General features: G+C 42.6%; 1 protein-coding gene across 1 annotated transcript in view; it reads right to left on the bottom strand.

The window, feature by feature from the left end:
• Positions 1–9,958: 9,958 nt before the first annotated feature.
• The window catches only part of LOC122655209 (secreted RxLR effector protein 161-like), a 49,656-nt gene continuing 41,125 nt past the window's right edge, over positions 9,959–18,489 (bottom strand). Inside the window, exon 2 of the mRNA XM_043849422.1 lies at positions 9,959–10,019. Within this exon, the coding sequence (XP_043705357.1) occupies positions 9,959–10,019 (61 nt within the window). The remainder of the gene's footprint in view (positions 10,020–18,489) is intronic.

The raw sequence follows: 18,489 nt of genomic DNA, 5'->3' as shown, positions 1-18,489 counted from the left end.
TTGTTACTCACTCTCTCTAGCCTTAGGTCCGAAACATCTCTTTCGATCATTCTTCGGTTACGGGTGAGCAACCATACTAAATCTCAACTACGTGCCTACAATCTTTCACCGTCCCTACGAAATCTAGACACGAGTTAGGAAACTCCTATTGGACAAGGTCGATGACTGGACCTAAACACCAAATAAATCTCTAATTTTTGATAGGATTACTGACAAGTCCTAGGAATGGTACTCCTAAGAGGCATGTCAAGTCGTAGGCTCATCAAGGGTACTCAAGACTACTCTCAGTATTTCATGTAAGGGTTCTAATGAGTTCTACGGATGACATCCCAAGGTAGTCCAGACCAAACACTGAGGCCACGAGAAAAGAAATAACAATCTCCTCGTATTCGCTAGACTACATGACAAGTCTTTCGGTGAGTCTCACTGACATTTAGGCTATATATTAAGGAATTCCTACCAATGTCGGTAGAGTAGGTGGAATTGTATTATGCTCCCACGACCACATCGAGTTTGAATCAGATAGGTCCAGAAGTAGAGGCCACATTACACGTGACTGCATGCTCATAGGAGGGCTATGGTTACGAGGAGGTCAAACCGCTGTTTTAGAGGAAGAAGGGGAAGGTAATAGCAAGAGGATCTTGTTCTAACTATGATTCTTCCTAAGGAGGTTCGAAGAGTAACACATTTATTATTCTCGAGTATATATAAATATGTCTATTTGTTTTTTTTTGTGTCTCACGGTATAAATCATTTATTTGAGAAATTCTAAACACTTAATAGTAGTATCGTACGCATACGAGGGCAAGATTTGTGTCTCTTCCTCATTATCAGCACGCATTTCATAGTTCATTAAGTGTATGTTTGTATAAAGGTATCTTCTATTTATGTACTCATGTATAAGTGTATGTATGATTTTTATACCTGAACTCAGTAGGCTAGTCTCTCAAGTCTCTGCCGGTCATATACAAATCCAAGTCTAGGTAGAAGATGTCATCCCTTACTTCTTCCACTCATTCAAGGAAAAATTGTTGTTCCTCAATTCTACAGATATCGACCCATTCTAAGTGTTCTCTTAACACTCTCTTTGCTTCAGTTCTGAACGGAGTTGGTATACTCTTTTCCTTAACTTGCTAAGGTAACGCATATTGTTGGTGTCTACTAAATCCAAACAACACGAACGTTCCCTGACACAGGAAAGTTGGTGATTAGTCTACAAGGGATGACCTAATCTATGATAGTCTTGACTGTTGCATGTTAACATCAACAACATAGCACACAAACATAGTCCATGACAGCATAAAAAGCTTAAACAAGTAACATTGTATATTTCCTAACTTCCAATCTATCATACGGGCAGTGAGTTCATAAAATAAAACCTTAAATTAGCTATCACCTGGGTGTCTTACATAGAACCAGGTCAATTACTGCTAATTTTGAACTTTGTCATTTTCCTCTCTAACCTCGCTAACTCACTAAGGAGTTTACCTAGAGGTCTCCTAGCCTATTTGGGAACTTCCTAACACTAGATCAACACATCAACTTACAAGTGATCTGGACTCTAATTCTCTCAAATCTCATCCTCTGTCATGTTTATAACCTAGTTTCTTGTCTTTTCTTATGTTCTAGTGTAATGTAATAATCTCCTTAATCCTCTTTATACATTTTTTTTACCCACTTCAATCATGCAACTCTACTGACCTTTCATTCTTCCTTGCTTTCAAAATTTCTACGCACTTTTAGGCTCTTATTACTTCTTTTCTTTTGATCTTCTCTTATATTATTTTTTTTGGTGAATAAAAAAATATATTACCAAAGCCCGAGGTGGGCGAGAAGGCAAGCGGGGGAGGGGAAAATATAAGGGGGAAAAAAGGGGGGGATCTCCAGACCCCACTACCAGGGGCAAAGCAGAGAACTATCTAGGCCCCAAGAAACAACAATGTGCCTATTCCTTACGGAGTCAAAAAAGGCCTTAAGGGGCAAAAGACTGAGCTTAGAGGAAACCTCCCAAGAGATGGCTTTCCAAATCAGGCCCAAGGAGCTAGAGTTGGACGTCCATCTCCTAAGGTTCCTCTCCATCCAAATGTGGTAGAGGGTAGTGCCAAAAATAAGTTTGCCTATGGTGTCGCAGGTAGTGCTGCCGGTGAAAGTCATGACCATCCAAAGCCACTCTCGGTCAAAAGGGAGGGTTCTCCTGCAGCGAGGCCAAATGAACAACAGGGCTTTTTTTCCAAATGGTGGAGGTGAAAGGGCAGGTGAAAAAGAGGTGATTTATGTCCTCAGTGCCGTTTCCACAGAAAATACAAGAAGGGGGGGGGGTTGGAATTCTTCTATGGGAGAGGAAGGCTTGGGTTGGAAGGCAATGGTTGAGGGTTCTGCAAGCAAGGAAGCTGTGACGTGGAATGTGGCCTTTGAACCAGACTAGCTTGTGCCAAAGGACTGAAGGGGCATGGTGCCTAACTAGATTCTGAGCAGATTTAAAGATGAAGATGCCATTGTTGGAGGGTAGCCAGCAAACCTTGTCCACAAGCCCAGGGGGGAAGGGAGGCCCAGATTAGGGAGAGGGGGGGAGGGGGGGGAGGGGAGGGACTAATTGCCATAAGAGATGATGGAAGAAAGAGGTGCAGATTTTGGGATTCTGGAGGAGTAGATTGCTCTAGGACCAAAGTAGTTGTAGAGGACTCCCAAGGGGTGCCAGGGGTCGAGCTCGAGGGAGGTGGAAGAACGATCTCTGATGGTCCAGGAGATGGCAGAGAGAGAAAGAGGCCGAAGATGGAGAATTTTACGCCAGATCCAGGAGGAATCCTTAGGGATGGAGTCATTTTTAAGGAGGTGAGAGTAGACCCACTGAACCCAAATGGAGTCATGCTTAATGGAGATTTTCCAAATAAGCTTCAGGATTCCAACAGTGTTGGAGTCTTGGATGTGGCGAATGCCAAGACCCCCTCGGATTTGGCAGATGGATTTCCAATTGATCGGGTGGAGGAATCTGGAGGACTCCTTCCCTTTCTAGAGGAAGGCAGTAAAAAGGGACTCCATGGCTTTGGTGGTGGCTTTAGGAATAACAAAGATGCTGCACCAATAAATGTAAGAGGATTGTAGTACGGATCTAATGCATTCAAGCTTGGCCGCATAAGAGAGAAGTCTACCCTTTCAGAGTTGGAGGCGCTTGAGAATTATGTCAAGCATGGGGGAGCAGTGGTGGGGGGAGAGCCTGGCAGGGATGAGAGGGAGGCCCAGGTATTTCATTGGGAGGGAGCCCAGAGAGAAGCCAATGAGACGGAGAAGGGAGTCTTTCTCTAGGTCCGAGACTCCAGAGAGGAAGAGTTTGGATTTGAGGAGATTAATGCGGAGTCCGGAGAGACTCTCGAAGAGGTGGAGGGTGGACATGATGGTGGAGATGGAAGAGGGAGAGGCTTTGGAAAAGATCATAAGATTATCCGCAAAGGTGAGGTGGGTGAGGTTGAGATGTTTGCACTTGGGGAGGGGGGAGATAAGGTGAAGGTCCATTTTGGCTTGGATGCTTCTAGAAAGGACTTCCAAAGCCAGGGAGAAGAGGAAGGGGGAGAGTGGACAGCCTTGGCGGATTCTAGCTTTGGAGTAGAAGAAACCAGCGGGAGAGCCGTTGATAATAACCAAAAAGGAGGGAGTGGAAATGCAGGCAAAGATCCAACGAATGAAAGGAGGGGGAAAGCCCATCTAAGAGAGCACATTGTAGATGAAGTCCCATCGAAGGGAATCAAAAGCCTTGTGGAGGTCAATCTTCATAAGGGCAGCGGGGGAGTGAGCTTTTCGGTCAAAGCCACAAACAATTTTAGAGCAAAGGATAATGTTATCCACTATGCTCCTGCCCGCAATGAAGGCAGATTGCTTGGGGCTGACCAGGAAGGGAATGACAAGCTGGATCCTGTTAGCCAGAATTTCTGCAATGAATTTGTAGAGGAGGTTGTAAAGGGAGATAGGTCTAAAATCAGGTAGCGCCATCTTTTTTGGGGATGAGGCTAAGGAAAGTCTGATTGACCTGGGAAAGTTGGCTTGGGTTAAAGAAGATGCTCCGGATGGCTTTAATGAGATCGACCTTTATGTGATCCCAACAGCTAAGGAAGAATGCCATGCTGAACCCATCAGGGCCAGGGGCCTTATTGGCCTTATGGGATAAGATAGCCTTGGTAATCTCATCATCAGAGGGGATGGCAAGAAGCGAGCTGGTCAGGGAGGAGGGGACAAAGTTATTGATGAGGCCAGGGGGAATGGGAGAGGGGGGGGGGAAGAGGGGGGTTGAAGAAATTATATTTCTCCTTCTCCATCTTTTAAAATGATGAATGTTGATTGGGAAGTGCCAAGCATGCAACATTACTGACCTTTCATTCTCGCTCACTTTCAAAATTTCTACCCACTTTTACGCTCTTATTACTTCTTTTCTTTTGATTTTCTCTTATATTATATTTCTCCTTCTCAATCTTTTAAAATGACGAATGTTGATAGGGAAGTGTTAGATTTATGCAATAGGACCATTTCCTGTCACAGGAAAATAGGGTATTAGTTTATTAAGGATGCTAAAGCATTCTCACAACGCACAATATTCTTATACTTCTTACGCAGGACAGAGTGATCAAGGAATGAAGAATAAGGTAATCTGTGAGGACATGAAGTTGATTTCTTTTTATAAGAATTTGGTAAGACTATAACTTTATCATTCGTTATTGTGTCCTCGAAGGTGTTCAGGGGATGTGTGATCCATACCCCAAGAATATTATTATTTTATACTTAATATTATCTAAATTATTTTCATTTACTTTCATTGTAGTTTATTTTGAATTGGGAATTTGATTCTAGTGTTTTGGTTCAACAATTTGGGACATTTTGGGGTTCCTTTCCTCTTTTCTAAGTTCTTTCTTACTAATCTTATTTTATCCAAAAACTCTTCTTCTAAGCATATACTAGGTTGTGCGCACTAAGTGTTCGATAAAATGTCCTAATTAGTCTTCTTAGCTAACTTTGTGTCCATTTTAAAACTTAAGGTACTCCTACCATCTATCAAACTTTTAGATCTTCTTTTACATGAAAATGGTTAGGTTTCCAATCATTTTATCAATGATAGCATGAAAATACATAAAACAAGAATTTCTAAGTGCTTTATATGACTAAATTTCTAAATAGATCTCTTATCAACTAATAGCTATTATCTCATTATTTAATCAGCCTAATCCTTATTAGTCTACTTAGCCTTGTGATTTCCATTCTTTCCCGTTAGCATGTTTGCAACTAAGGTCTCTCTTGATTCTTAGTCATTGCCTACCTTAACTAGTTTGCTGTCCCAACTTTCCCATTATATTTACACAAGTTCTCATATGTTCCTTTCTTCCCTTTCTCTTTGTATTTGCAGCATTCGATCAAATATTGCTACAGCCCATGGGCATGGAGGAGGTCGAGGTGGTAGGGGAAGAGGTGCCCTCCCAATGGGCCCAAACTTAGATGGGGTCTGGTTCCAAAATGCACTAGCAGAGGAGCAATTTATTGACTTCTTCATGGATTTGCCAAGCGAGCACGAACGGCGAGTAAGTACACAGGACTTGGCCTCCATCAAAGTACAAGGAAGTTTTTTTTTGAGAGCTTAGGGTGGCTCCCCAAGATTCAACCCGATAAGGCATGCTATCCTCTACTAGTGCGACACTCCTATTGTAGCCTATCCCACAGGCACGAAGGAGAGGACTTCATCAACACGAGTCATGTGAAGGGGAGATGAGATACTATCCTCCAAGAACAGACGCGTTAGAGTTCATTGCTGAGGAGGAATGTTGAACCATCTTCTCAATGCTTACAGATGGGAAGTCATCTTCCAAGCGTGGACTCAGAGTTAGAGTATGTGCCATCGGCTCGAGTTCTCTCTAGAATTTATCTAAGGAAGTTGTAACCCAATCAACACTTGTTGTTGAAATTTTGTACAAACAACTCGACTGATATATATATATATATAAAATTTTAGTTTTCTATTTCTCATCACTTTGTGTTTTACAATCGAAATTTCTTTTAGTTTGTAGCTTTTAGTTGAAGCTATTATTTCAACCTAAGTAGACTCACCTTCAGATCAATAAGTCTAAGAGCTGATGTACTGTGAATTTTGATTGTAAATAGGACTAGAGCACGATTGCTCTGATACCACTTAAATGTCACACCCCGGCCCGATTAATAAGGGTACGGTATGACTGGATTTCATCCAACACCCAAACAATCCCAAGGATCCAAGTTCAGTACTCCATTCACAGTCAAATATCACAAATACAATAATCAATGCAGTGGAAGAAATTAAATAATAGAGATGACATTGATAGATAAGGAAACTAAGTGATAATTCATTTATATTAAAGATAAAGCTTGTGATACAACTATACATTTCTCAAAAGCACCACAAGGTAAAACTATACAAGAAACAATACTATAACTATGCAAAAGTGTTTATAAGCACAAAAGAGTGGGGAGATAGCCTAGATTGTCAGGCCAGGATCAAGAGAATGCGCAATAATCACATGCGCATGAAGCATCATGCAATTCATACTCCAGTGTCACAAATCCACCACCAGAAGTAACCAAGTCATCTGAAAAATAAGGATATCCACAGGAGTGAGCTCCACTGAGCCCAACAAGGAAAACACACAAGCAAGTGCAAATAGTCCATGATGAATGACCTAGAACTAAGAATGATTCTAGCAACAGTACATACTAAGTCTTATGATGTATAACTGCTATTGTGGTAGGTATGATATCCTCTGTCCCGAAAACACAAACCAGACATCGGTCACCGAGCGATACCACTCTACAACGTTGAAGACCCGCCAGTTTCAGAATGAACACATCGGACCCCGACAAACTCATAAATGCTAATCCTACTGTTTGTTCCCATTCTGAAATGAACACATCGGACCTAGGACAGTGAATGGCATTCCGATAAAGAATACAACTATTCAGTCTAAGTGCCGATGATATCTGAATTTGTAAACTTGATCATACTACCAGACTACCAATATGAGTTATGATGTTTGGTTTGGTATTTTAACCTCAGCATTATTGTCATGGGCTACAGAGGTGTGCAGTGGCTGTGCTTTAATTAGCATCATACTATACATTGTGTGTGTGTGTGTCTGAGAGAGAGAGAGAGAGAGAGAGAGAGAGAGAGAGAGAGAGAGAGAGGATCCCTTGGTGGAATCACTTGAACCAGCTTAGTTGCCTTGTTTAGATATAAACCATACCATCAAAATACTCCATACTATATAAAGAAAAAGATCTCCTTTTTCTAGTTTTGGATGATTTATCCATTCATATTTTATGTTTGTCAGTAGTACACTACTGGGAGTCTGGGAGGCCAGAAGTTGGCTAAAGATAGTGATGCCTCAATATAGAAGTATGTAAGGATGATGAGTTTGGGCATTTGGACTATATTTCTTCTGGAGCAAAGATCAGCAAGTTGATTAGTCTTTGCATTCTCTAGGGTCATGTTCAGCACAAAAACAAGTGAACTCAAGCATTTGGATATGAGTAGTTTTATTGCATATGGATATTAGTTTTCTAACATCTGCTTTGCATTGCTAAATGAACTACTTAGATTTCAATTTGTTTTTTCAGGTCAAAACCATCTGTAGAGACTATGGAGTTGTCTGCATAAGGAGAGAAGGAAAAGACATTGAGAAGATAGTCTCCTCCGATGACATTCTAAAGGAAAATGAGGTGACGGAAATTTTTTCATGGTTCTTTCAGGATCAGCTGAATATTCCTTACCAATATTTAGATGTATTATTAGGTGGGTTGCTTGAGCAAAATAGTCAATTTCTTACTCATGAGGACTTGTTGGATACAAATGTTTTCTCCTTCAACAGTCTAACCGAGGAACCTGAATCCTCTATTGCTACTCTAATATTTATACTGGAAAAATCATCATTAGGGCATTTTTGGAAACATGCTATTGCTTTAAAAATCTATCATTCGGGTTTTCAAAAATTTCGATGAGCTGATACCGAACCAGATTAGTTCAACAAGAGCAAGGCAAACCATTGGATTAATTAATTGCATTTGTTTCTTCTATGGTATAACCTCTATATAGTAGAGCATTTCAGGGAATGCATACCGAGAGGGTTATCTGATGGTTGATAGACCAAAGCATCTATATTTTAACTCTTAACAACATATGATCATTAATGTAATCAAAACCTTATTGGTGAGTCTTAGTCCCTGATGAGTAATGAATAATACTCTTCTGTCATTAAGCTATTCCTGAGGGTGCTGTAAATTTTGGAACAGTGGAAGACTCCTTCTATGGACATACATGCTTGTGCATTGATGAATTTATAGTGGAAGTTCATTTACAGGGAGCATCATGTTTCCTTTTCTTGATCAGCTTTTGGGATTGGGATGTGTCAAATTAGCCTGTTGACACATTGATTTTCTTGTCATTGTAGCATTTGTTCCATTGATTTCCCATCATGTGTGCTGTTTCAAATTGAGCCTGGAAATTTTTGTCTCTCACATCTTCCTCTTTTTTTTTTTTTTTAATGGTGAACATGCCGGTCTTGATAAACTCTTTATGTTGCTACTTTCAAAGGCCAGAAAAGAGATGAAAATAGTCACTCATACCTATAGAAGGAACTCATGGCTGGACATCAAGTGTACAATATCTAGCTGAATGATATGTCGTGGGTTGAGGCACCCACCTGTTGAGGTTTTCTTATAGTATGAACAAAAAATATTATAACTGCATTCCAAGATTCTTTGTTTGGATTGGTTGGGGGGATGACCAAGTTAGAAGCTTATAGCTCACCACTATTCAAAATACTTTCACCAATAGAAAGAGAATGTTATGGTGGAACAACATGGAAAAACAGCTCTGAAATCCTTGCTTGTGTGTTATGGATGGAGATATTTGGGGAAATATGAGTGTCAAAAATTGTTCAGCCTTTTCTAGTTCTTTCTGAAATTTATACCTTCTGGATGTGAAACATCAGGATGTCACAAATTGTACGTATTTGTAACTATTTTTGTAATTAAAATTCGAAGAGGCATCCACCCAAAAAGTAAAAATGAAAAAGACATTTGGAAGTATATTATTGATATGAATTATTTGTACCTGAAATGATGCAATGATGCAATTGCAGTAGGTGTGTGTACAAGTGTTCCTCCGAATCATAGCAAGTAGCTTACAGTCTTTGCTTAGTGCATCAACCAAAAGTTATTTGATGTGAACTTGCCTCTTTCTAGTGTCTATCATTTATATCTTATTTTTCATGATCCCATCCGTTGATTGTATGAAGATTCTTGCAAGAAGAGTTGGGCACTCTAAAGTTTGACAGCATTTGGTTTGGCAAGGATAGATATACGAACCTGTGAAATAAATTTCATTTTCAAATCAGCCAAGCTCATGTTGACTCTCTTGTGCTACTTGTTTTATCCAATTAAACCAGAGAATTCAAGAGGACTTAGACAACACAACATGAATTAGAGCAGAAATAGGTGGAGGAAGTAAAATAATAGACCCACTTTATTTCATTCAGAGAAAGGAAATTAATTATAGGGAGGACTTCTGAGTCATAAACCAATTGAGTTGCTGCTAGTGAGACTTCCCCTCCCCCCCTCCATTTCCACCCAACTACACATTATATCCAGGCACCCACAGTTAGGGTTTTAAAATTCATAATCTTTGGCAGAAGCGGTCAGTGTCAATTCCAACTGGATTCAGATTGGGAACAGTCTGAAAAAGCCTTAGAAACTGTACATTCGAGGAATATTCCAACGATTCTGGTGTCTTTATCCAGGATTTGACCATATAGATTCCCAATCCAATTCCTTGATTCTTGAAACCCAGACCACAGGTCCCCAATTCCCTTAGTTATTATCATCTCCAACTCTTGCAATATAGGGGTGAAGAGCTTCCACACTGCATCCAACTCATCACTTGGATGAATATCCTCCTCTATCCTTCAATAGCATCAAGCAAAAGCATTTCATATACATCTTGAATCTCCTTAGAATACCTACACAACCAACCAAAATCTTTGTTACAAATGAAACATCATTGTTTTTTATGACAGAGAAAAGATAATTAAAAAATAAAAACAAGAGATAGTTTGATCGAGATCAAAGACCTTATTATTGATCTTCAGCAAAAGAAAAATGATGCACAAACTTATTCAAAAACCTAGTCTTATCAAAAGTCACATGCTCAAATATGTAGCAATGGACACATCCTAAGAAACTGTTGGAAAAGGAATTCGATTATGAATCGGATTTCGATTCCCACTAGGAAAATTCAGGGGTAATTTGGTAATTACCCGATTACTTAGTAATAGGGTTTTGCATTATATATAGATATGGTGTGAAAACCCTGGGATAGACTCTTATATTATTGAGATTTTCCATCTTTTCCATTTTTCTTCTCTACCAGTCTGTGATTAGGGTTTTGGTAAAAAACTCAAATTAATTGTGGAGGAGCTTGCATTTAAGAGAACGCAAAACTGTACGTGTGCATGGGACTCAATACAAAAGGGCTAAGATCGCATTGAGGCTTTGTACTTGTGAAGTTTTAGGTAACGATCGAAAAGTTTCATTTTGACTTGTGTATGGTTTATCCCATTGGTTGCAATGATTCCAATTCGCTTCTGCCAAATTGTACCCATGATTCTAACAGTGGTATCAGAGCCTTGCTTCCGTATGGGAAAGCCTTCAATTTTTCATACCGTATTGTACAAGATCCTTTTAATTTTTATTCCGATTAAAAAAAATCTGTTTCGACCGACGAAGCATTACCGTGAGATTATTAGGTTGCACATGCTTTGGCGTGCGCGACCTTGGCTGTGCAAGGTTAATGCAATAGCATATTTAAAAAATGGGAAGCAGTTTTCTGTCTGGGAGTGTGGCCTATGCCAGCACTCCCATGTGTCTATCTCTCTCCTTAAAATAAGGGGGCAGAGATGTCTTTTCATATGGGGAGGAGAGAGACAGACTCATGGGAGTGCTGGTGTAGGCCACACTCTCGGACAGAGTTTTTTTTTCACTTAAATTTTTTTTAAAAAAAAGGGATGTTTCTTTACTGTTCTATGAGCAATAAATGTATTATTCACAGAATAGTAAGGCATTAGTTTGTTTGTTTATTTGATTTGACTATTAAAATCCTAAAAATCCAGAAACCTGGGCGCATCAAGCATGGGTCTTCTATTTGAGTGCGTAGATGGCTGACTGGGTGTGTTACAGTCAACAGAAGGTAGCACCCCATGAAGCTCGTGGTTACTGTCTCACTGAGTAACCAACTCAATGATATAACTAAAGATCTACACTGACAATGTCGGTAATAGGTCGACCTAAAGGCCCAATCGGGCGTGGGGCCTCCTGCGCTCGTATTGTCACACCCCAAACCACCCCCTGGGAGGATTAGGTAGGTGACCCGAATTGCATGCCGGCAATCCGCCAAATCCCACGGATCTAGAAGCAGTTAATCCATTCACAGACTCACATCCATCGTAATACAACATGTAGAACTCAAAGTGCTGTAGAAAACTATTTACATTAAAGTATAAAAGAAGTGTAGCAGTACAGGAAATGATGATATATACAATAATAAGTCTGATCATTCCCTCGCTCACTTCCAGAGACTGAACAATAAAAACTATCATTTACAACTTCTAAAACAAAAGAAAAAATATATATATAGGGCGAGATAACTCGAACCCCAAAAAGAAAAAGAAAAGATAACTCAAAGCAGAAATGGGGATAAACTCCTGTCAAGAACAAAAAGGAGTCCCCAAGATAAAAAACATCGACAGCAATACCCTTCATGGGTCATCATCAGTAGTCACCGAGAACACTCGTATCATTGGTACGACCTCCATTGGGGTCCACTCCAATATGGTCATAACCACCATGGCTCTCCTCCACGTAATAAGCCTCCTTGCCATAGTGACATCTACCTACAGAATCATCTAACAAAAAACATGTATAACAAAGTGTGAGCTCCACCGAGCCTGTGAATGAAACATATCATCATGCATGCATATGCAATCACAACCATATGGATCCTACATGAAGTGCAGTCCAATTATTTATTAGCCAACTAACATCACAACAAAGGCAGGTTAGTGCTACTACAATCCCCAATACATGTATCCCTGGTGCGGGCATTAACCCCTTCCCGCGATACACCCATTGAGTTGTCGGAGAGGACCAGTCAGCTCCCGCATTCGTTCACCAAGGTCAGCCCGACCAACCCTCTATGATTAACCTGTGAGGCATCCATCCCTTTTTCTCTTTTCTTTTTTTTTTTCTGGCTTATAGCCCAGCATATAGCCCATATTCACCTTTCCGGTGCAATCATATTTCTTGTCTTTCCTTTTCTTTTCTCATATATATGGTCACTCCCATAGGCATCCAACACCTTAATCCCTATTGGAAAGGGTGCGTAGCATGGGCGATGAAACTCTAACCCCATGTCTATATGGCATCGTATGAGTTGGGTGCTGTCAACTGTATCCCATTCTACGGGCTACCACATGCCTCATTTCTAAGTTGGCTACGGCATCTAATCTAGCATTCACATTCAGCATACAGTATTCAACCATAATTTTCAGCAGTCAACACAATGTTGTTTTGAGTTTCAAGATTTATGAATTAAATATGTAACACAGTATTATCATTATAAGATTATATTCTGCATATCTATTATATTACATCTACACACATAATGACATTCCACTCACCTTGGTCTAGTCCTACAGGTTCTGTTGCTGGTTCAGTTCCGGCCGGAGTCTGGTAGTGTACCTTGAGTGCAACATCAAACCCTAAAGTAATAAATTAGACATGTGTTATTCAATTTGTCAAACTGTTTCGGAGGTCCTAGTACTGATCTACGCTCACTGGTCTGACTCGGTGCTCAGCCTGGTATCACTTAGAAGTCTTCAGGTCTTGCACTAGGCCTTTGGGTCCATGTCCCGGTGCATCATCTGGAGATGTGGATCAAGATCAAGTCTGGTATCTTACCAATGTAACAAGTTGTACATGGTCCCGACAGTCTCATAAGTCAGTCCTCAAGTTAGCAGTTCAGCTGGACCATCTCTGGAAGGGTTGCCAAGCCCTATGGGGCCCACTACCCATGGTGTAAATATTAGTGGACAGATGTGAGGAGGGGTATTTTGGTCATTTACCACCTTCTTACACTATACATGGCCCACTGGTAAAGGCCCGCAGAGTCAGGTCAGCATTACAGGTCATTTCCATTCCCTGGGCGATAGTACATCGCCCAGAGCCTGTTTGAAGCATGAACAAGCTCCAAACTAGCATTTTTCATCATGGGCAGTGCCTAGGTTGATCCATCATGCATGTAGGGTTGTTGTGGACCCCATGAGGAGTGGATTTCAATGGTGCACATGGATCATGGCCTGGGCCCACCATTTGGCAGCCAAGAGCTGTCCAACCAGCCCAGAGAACAGTAGCCTAGCTGTGTTCTAGCATAAGGCCACGATTTGGGTTGCATGCAAGGAGGATTCCACGTGAAACATGGTGGTGGGAAGCTGTTACAACATAGGGCTAGGCAGAGAGCAGTCTGTGTGCATAGATCCAAGCCCAGATTGCCTATTCTAGGTGCAGTAAGGCAGTGTAGTTTGGCACAGAGACTGATCTCAATCTCAGGTATGAAACAGTATAGTAAATACATGAAAAACACTCAGATCTTCCATGCAATAGGTTTGCATGTTAGATCTAAGGCAGTGCAAGGCTGTCCTTGACTAGTTTCACATCCAAAAGGCAGAGATCCATAAGAGAGAATAGTAAATAGCAGAAGCAACATATAAGAGCATGGATTTATACCTGAGAATGGCTTGAGTATGCTAGGTTCGGGGGCTGCTTAACTGTTCCTTCCTTCCTCTTCTTCTCCCTTCCTTCTCCTTCCTTTCTCTCTCTTTTCCTTCTCTTTTCTCTCTTTGGTCCCCCTCCACGGTTTAAACAGTGTAAGGTTTTAATGTCGGGCTGGGTTTGCCTATTTATAGACCAGCCAAACTTAGGGCTTGTTTGGCAGCCACCCCCCCCCCAGAATGCATTCTTGAATTTGATTTTTGGCCATTCTGGTCACTCTAGTGGGGTCCACAGGGGTCCAAGGGTAGGTTATGGTTCCCAAGACTCCATCTACCCCTAAAGGGTGTCCATGGTCCGTATGGATGGTCCCCACATGTTTACAGTTTAAAATAATCAATTTAACCACTCTGGGTGATTCACTAGGTGATAGGTGCATCGCCTAGTGCATTACCTAGAGAATACAGCAAAGCTGTAACCTCACTGTGCTTGCACAGGGGCTTGGCCCAAGGCTTAGGCCTTGTACCTACATCTCACCTAGGGTCCAATACACATCTTTCCATGTGTGGGCCCTACATTTATGGATAGGAGAGAGAATACTAGTCTGATGCTCCATAGGGTGCTTGGATGATTGGCCAGGAGTTCCTATCCTTCATTCAAATTCCCAGCTAGTTAGGGGTAGGTTTAACAGTTCTCCCCACGTTACAAAAACTTCGTCCTCGAAATTGGCTTAACTTGTAGCTCAAAGAGTTGGGGATACTTTTACTACATTTTCTCTTCATGTTCCCACGATGCTTCCTCTATGGGACTATTTCCCCATCGAACCTTAACAAATGCGACCGTGCAGTTACGGAGGTTATGCTCTTTCCTGTCCAATATCTTCATAGGCTGTTCTTCATAGGTCACATCCACATCTAATTGTTCAGGTTCAACAGAGAGTACATGTGTCGGGTTATTGATGTACTTCCTTAGCATCGACATATGGAAAACATCATGGACGCCCTACAAGGATGGCGGCAATGCCAGCCGGTATGCTACGGGTCACACTCTGTTGAGGATTTCATAGGGACCAATAAATCTTGGGCTCAGCTTGCCCCTTCTTGTTGAAACATAGCAATCCCTTAGTTGGAGACACTTGGAGGAATACCTTCTCTCTGACCCTAAATTCAATATTCTTCCTTCGATGATCAGCATAACTCTTCTGTCTTGATTGGGACGCCTTAATTTTCTTTCTAATGATATCCACCTTTTCACAGGTTGCTTGTATCATCTTGGGCCCAAGATACTTTTGTTCTCCAACTTCGTCCCAATACAATGGGGTCTGCCACTTCCGACCATAAAGAGCTTCATACGGTGCCATGCCAATGGTGGAGTGGTAGCTATTGTTGTATGTAAATCCCACCAAAGGTATGTGGGCATCCCAACTATCGTTCATTTCCAATATATAGGCTCTGAGCATGTCCTCCAGAGTCTGGATTGTTCTTTCGGACTGTCCATCTATTTGAGGATGGAAAGTTGTACTGAGATTTAGTTGAGATCCCAGTGCCTTCTGCAGACTTCTCCAAAACCTTGAGGTAAATCGGGGATCCCTATTAGAAACAATGCTGACAGGCACACCGTGTAAGCGGACTATATTCTCAATTTAATTGGGCGAGCTTTTCCATTGAATAGTTTATTCTGATGGGAATGAAGTGAGCCACTTTCGTCAGTCCGTCTACAATCACCCAGTTTGCATTCATCCCTTTCTGGGTGTTGGGTAGATTGGTCATAAAATCCATGGTAATTCTTTCCCATTTCCACTCGGGAATAGGGAGTGGCTGCAACAATCCATGCTGTTGGTGTCTCTCCGCCTTTATTTGTTGGCAGGTGAGGCATTCAAACACGTATATAGCTATGGTTTTCTTCATCCCAATCCACCAATAGTACGTCTTCAGATGTACATCTTTGTGCTTCCAGGGTGGATTGAATAGGGTGAGTTATATGTCTCTTTAAGGATTTGGTCTTATACCTCGTAATTGTCAGGCACGCATAATCTATCTCTGAACTTCAATGCCCCATCATGGGCCAGTGAAAAGTCTAGGTCCTTGTGGACACCATGCTGCACTTCCCAGATTATCTTGGCCAGTTCGAGGTCAAGAGGCTGCTTTTCAAATATCTCCTCCTAGATCGACAACTGTATGTCCATGGCTGCTAGTTGCGTAGTCGTTCCTTCGATCATAAGCTCTAGATCAAACTTTCGAGCTTCTTCTATCAGTTGCTCGCTTACAACCAAGGAAGCAAGAGATGTGATTTGTGATTTCCTGCTTAACGCATCCACCACTACTTAGGCCTTGCCAGGGTAGTACTGGATCTCACAGTCGTAGTCCTTCACCAAGTCTAACCACCGTCTCTGTCTCATATTCAGCTCCTTCTGGGTGAAGAAATACTTCAGGCTCTTATGATTGCTGAAGATCTCACTCTTTTCACCATAGAGATAATATCGCCATATTTTCAATGCGAAGACTACTACAACCAACTCTAGGTCATGTGTGGGGTAGTTCTTTTCGTGTTCCTTTAGCTGCCTTGAGGCATAGGTGACCACTTTACCTTTCTGCATTAAGACGTCACCCAATCCCATTTTGGATGCGTTGGTGTATACCACCATTCCTTTGGTGCCATCTAGAATAGTCAAAACTGGTGCCGTCACCAATCAGTTTCTCAACTCTTGGAAGCTTTTCTCGCATGCGTCATTCCACTCGAACTTTACGCCTTTCTTTCAGCCCGATCACCCGGCTCGGGGACTCAAAATATGATCTCAGGGGGGATATGGAACTCCCAACGAAGTGACGCCAAGCCCAAAGAAGACAAGACACTACCAATATCAGCCAGCTTAGTCCTAGGGACACTTGTAGAACTAAAAGCTCGAGAGGCCCGACAACCTCTGCTAGGGGCAGAACCCCTAAAGACCTCTTCCCCCTCCCTATCAATAGGGGAAGGAGGAGGAGAAGAAGTACCAGGGGAGGATGACCCCGCAGAAGACTCCTCAACAGATCCAACCTCGACTGAGGCTGGATAGGAGTCTCAACAGAAGACATGAAAGGACAAGGAAGTGAACCGATCACTTACTAAGAATGACGACCCTCCAAAGTCAAGCAACCAAGGACAGAAGATGGGGATAACCTGCAACCATCAATGTGAAGTCAGTAAAAATAAAAAAAAAAAAAAATTGACCATGGACGTCAACCAAGAGAGGGCGCGGACCGTGAACATTGACTAAGAGTGGGCGCGGACCACGGATGTCGACCAAGGACCGCGGATGTCGACCAACCAAAGAGCGTGGACCACGGATGTCGACCAAGGACCGCGGACGTCAACCAAGAGAGTGGGCACAGACCGTGGATGTTGACCAAGCAAAGGGCACGGACCGGCGGACGTCGACCAAGGACCGCAGACGTTAACAGATAGAAGGGCGATGACCGAGAACGTCGACCAACAGCGGGCACGGACCGCGAAAGTCGACCAAGGACTACGGGCATCGACCAAGAGAGGGACGACGACCGAGGACATAGACCAAGAGCGGGCACAGACCATGGAAGTCGACCAAGAGAGTGGGTGCAGACTGCGGATGTCGACCAAGCAAAGGGCGTGGACCGGCGGACGTCGACCAAAGACCTCAGACTTCAACTAAGAGAGGGGCGCCGACCAAGGACGTCGACCTCAACAGGCGCAGACCACGGACGTCGATCAAGAGCGGGCGCGGACGTCGACCAAGGGGCATGGACTGTCGACGTCGACCAAGAGAGAGGTGCGAAATCGAGCAAGGCATTGATCAACTAAGGGCCTACGGGCGCGGATAGCCTTGAGACTAATAGCTAAGCTCACCCTCTAGGCATATGGATAACTCGGGCACAATCGAGCAAGGCAAAGCACAAGCAAGGCCATGGGCACCCTTTCAAGCAAGCCACCATAGGCAAGGATGATGCCTAAAGGAAGTCAATCAAAAGCCAAGTGCACCCTATGATGGCATAATATCAAACACATGGGGGGCACACAAAAGAGACACAAGATCCAATACTCAAGTACAAAATGGAAGGAGAAAAAGTTAGAAAGAGAGAGAAAATGTGGAAAGTAAAAAGTGAAAAGTAGAAAGAGGACAAAAGTACATATATCTACAAAAGAAAAGAAGAAAGGGATAAAAAGATGGGGAAGGAGGGGTTTGAACCTATGACCTCTCCCTCACCAAGTTATTCACAAGCACATCCTGAAAGAAGAAATTATTCACAAAGAGCCCCCTGGGTGATACAAGGCAAGGGAAGTCTACTCTCTTAGGCACTCCGTTCCAAGAGAGTGGGGGGCAAATGATGAACCCAAGTTCACACCAACCAGCAAGAGAATGCCACGTGGCATGATATGACCCAGAAGAGAGGGCCAACACAGAGCCTAGGAAGCATTATCCACTCTTGGGGCGCGGACTTGGGCGCCAACCACCCTTGGGCGCCAACCCCCCTTGGGGGCGCAAACCTCCCTTGGGGCACGGACCCCTTCTCCAAGCACCCCATCCTCGAACATGGCGGACACCACCACCATCACCAAGGCACAATTTGTGTCACCAAGGACTCTAGGCTACCATCTATCGAGTCACGTAGTCTGAACGGACTCATGCACAGGAAATCCCCTTTACCAGGTAGA

The sequence above is a fragment of the Telopea speciosissima genome, chromosome 3, assembly GCF_018873765.1.
Source record: "Telopea speciosissima isolate NSW1024214 ecotype Mountain lineage chromosome 3, Tspe_v1, whole genome shotgun sequence".
Classification (NCBI taxonomy): Eukaryota; Viridiplantae; Streptophyta; class Magnoliopsida; order Proteales; family Proteaceae; genus Telopea; species Telopea speciosissima.
Note: the sequence above shows the minus strand (reverse complement) of the source record. Positions and strands in the feature narration are given on the sequence as shown.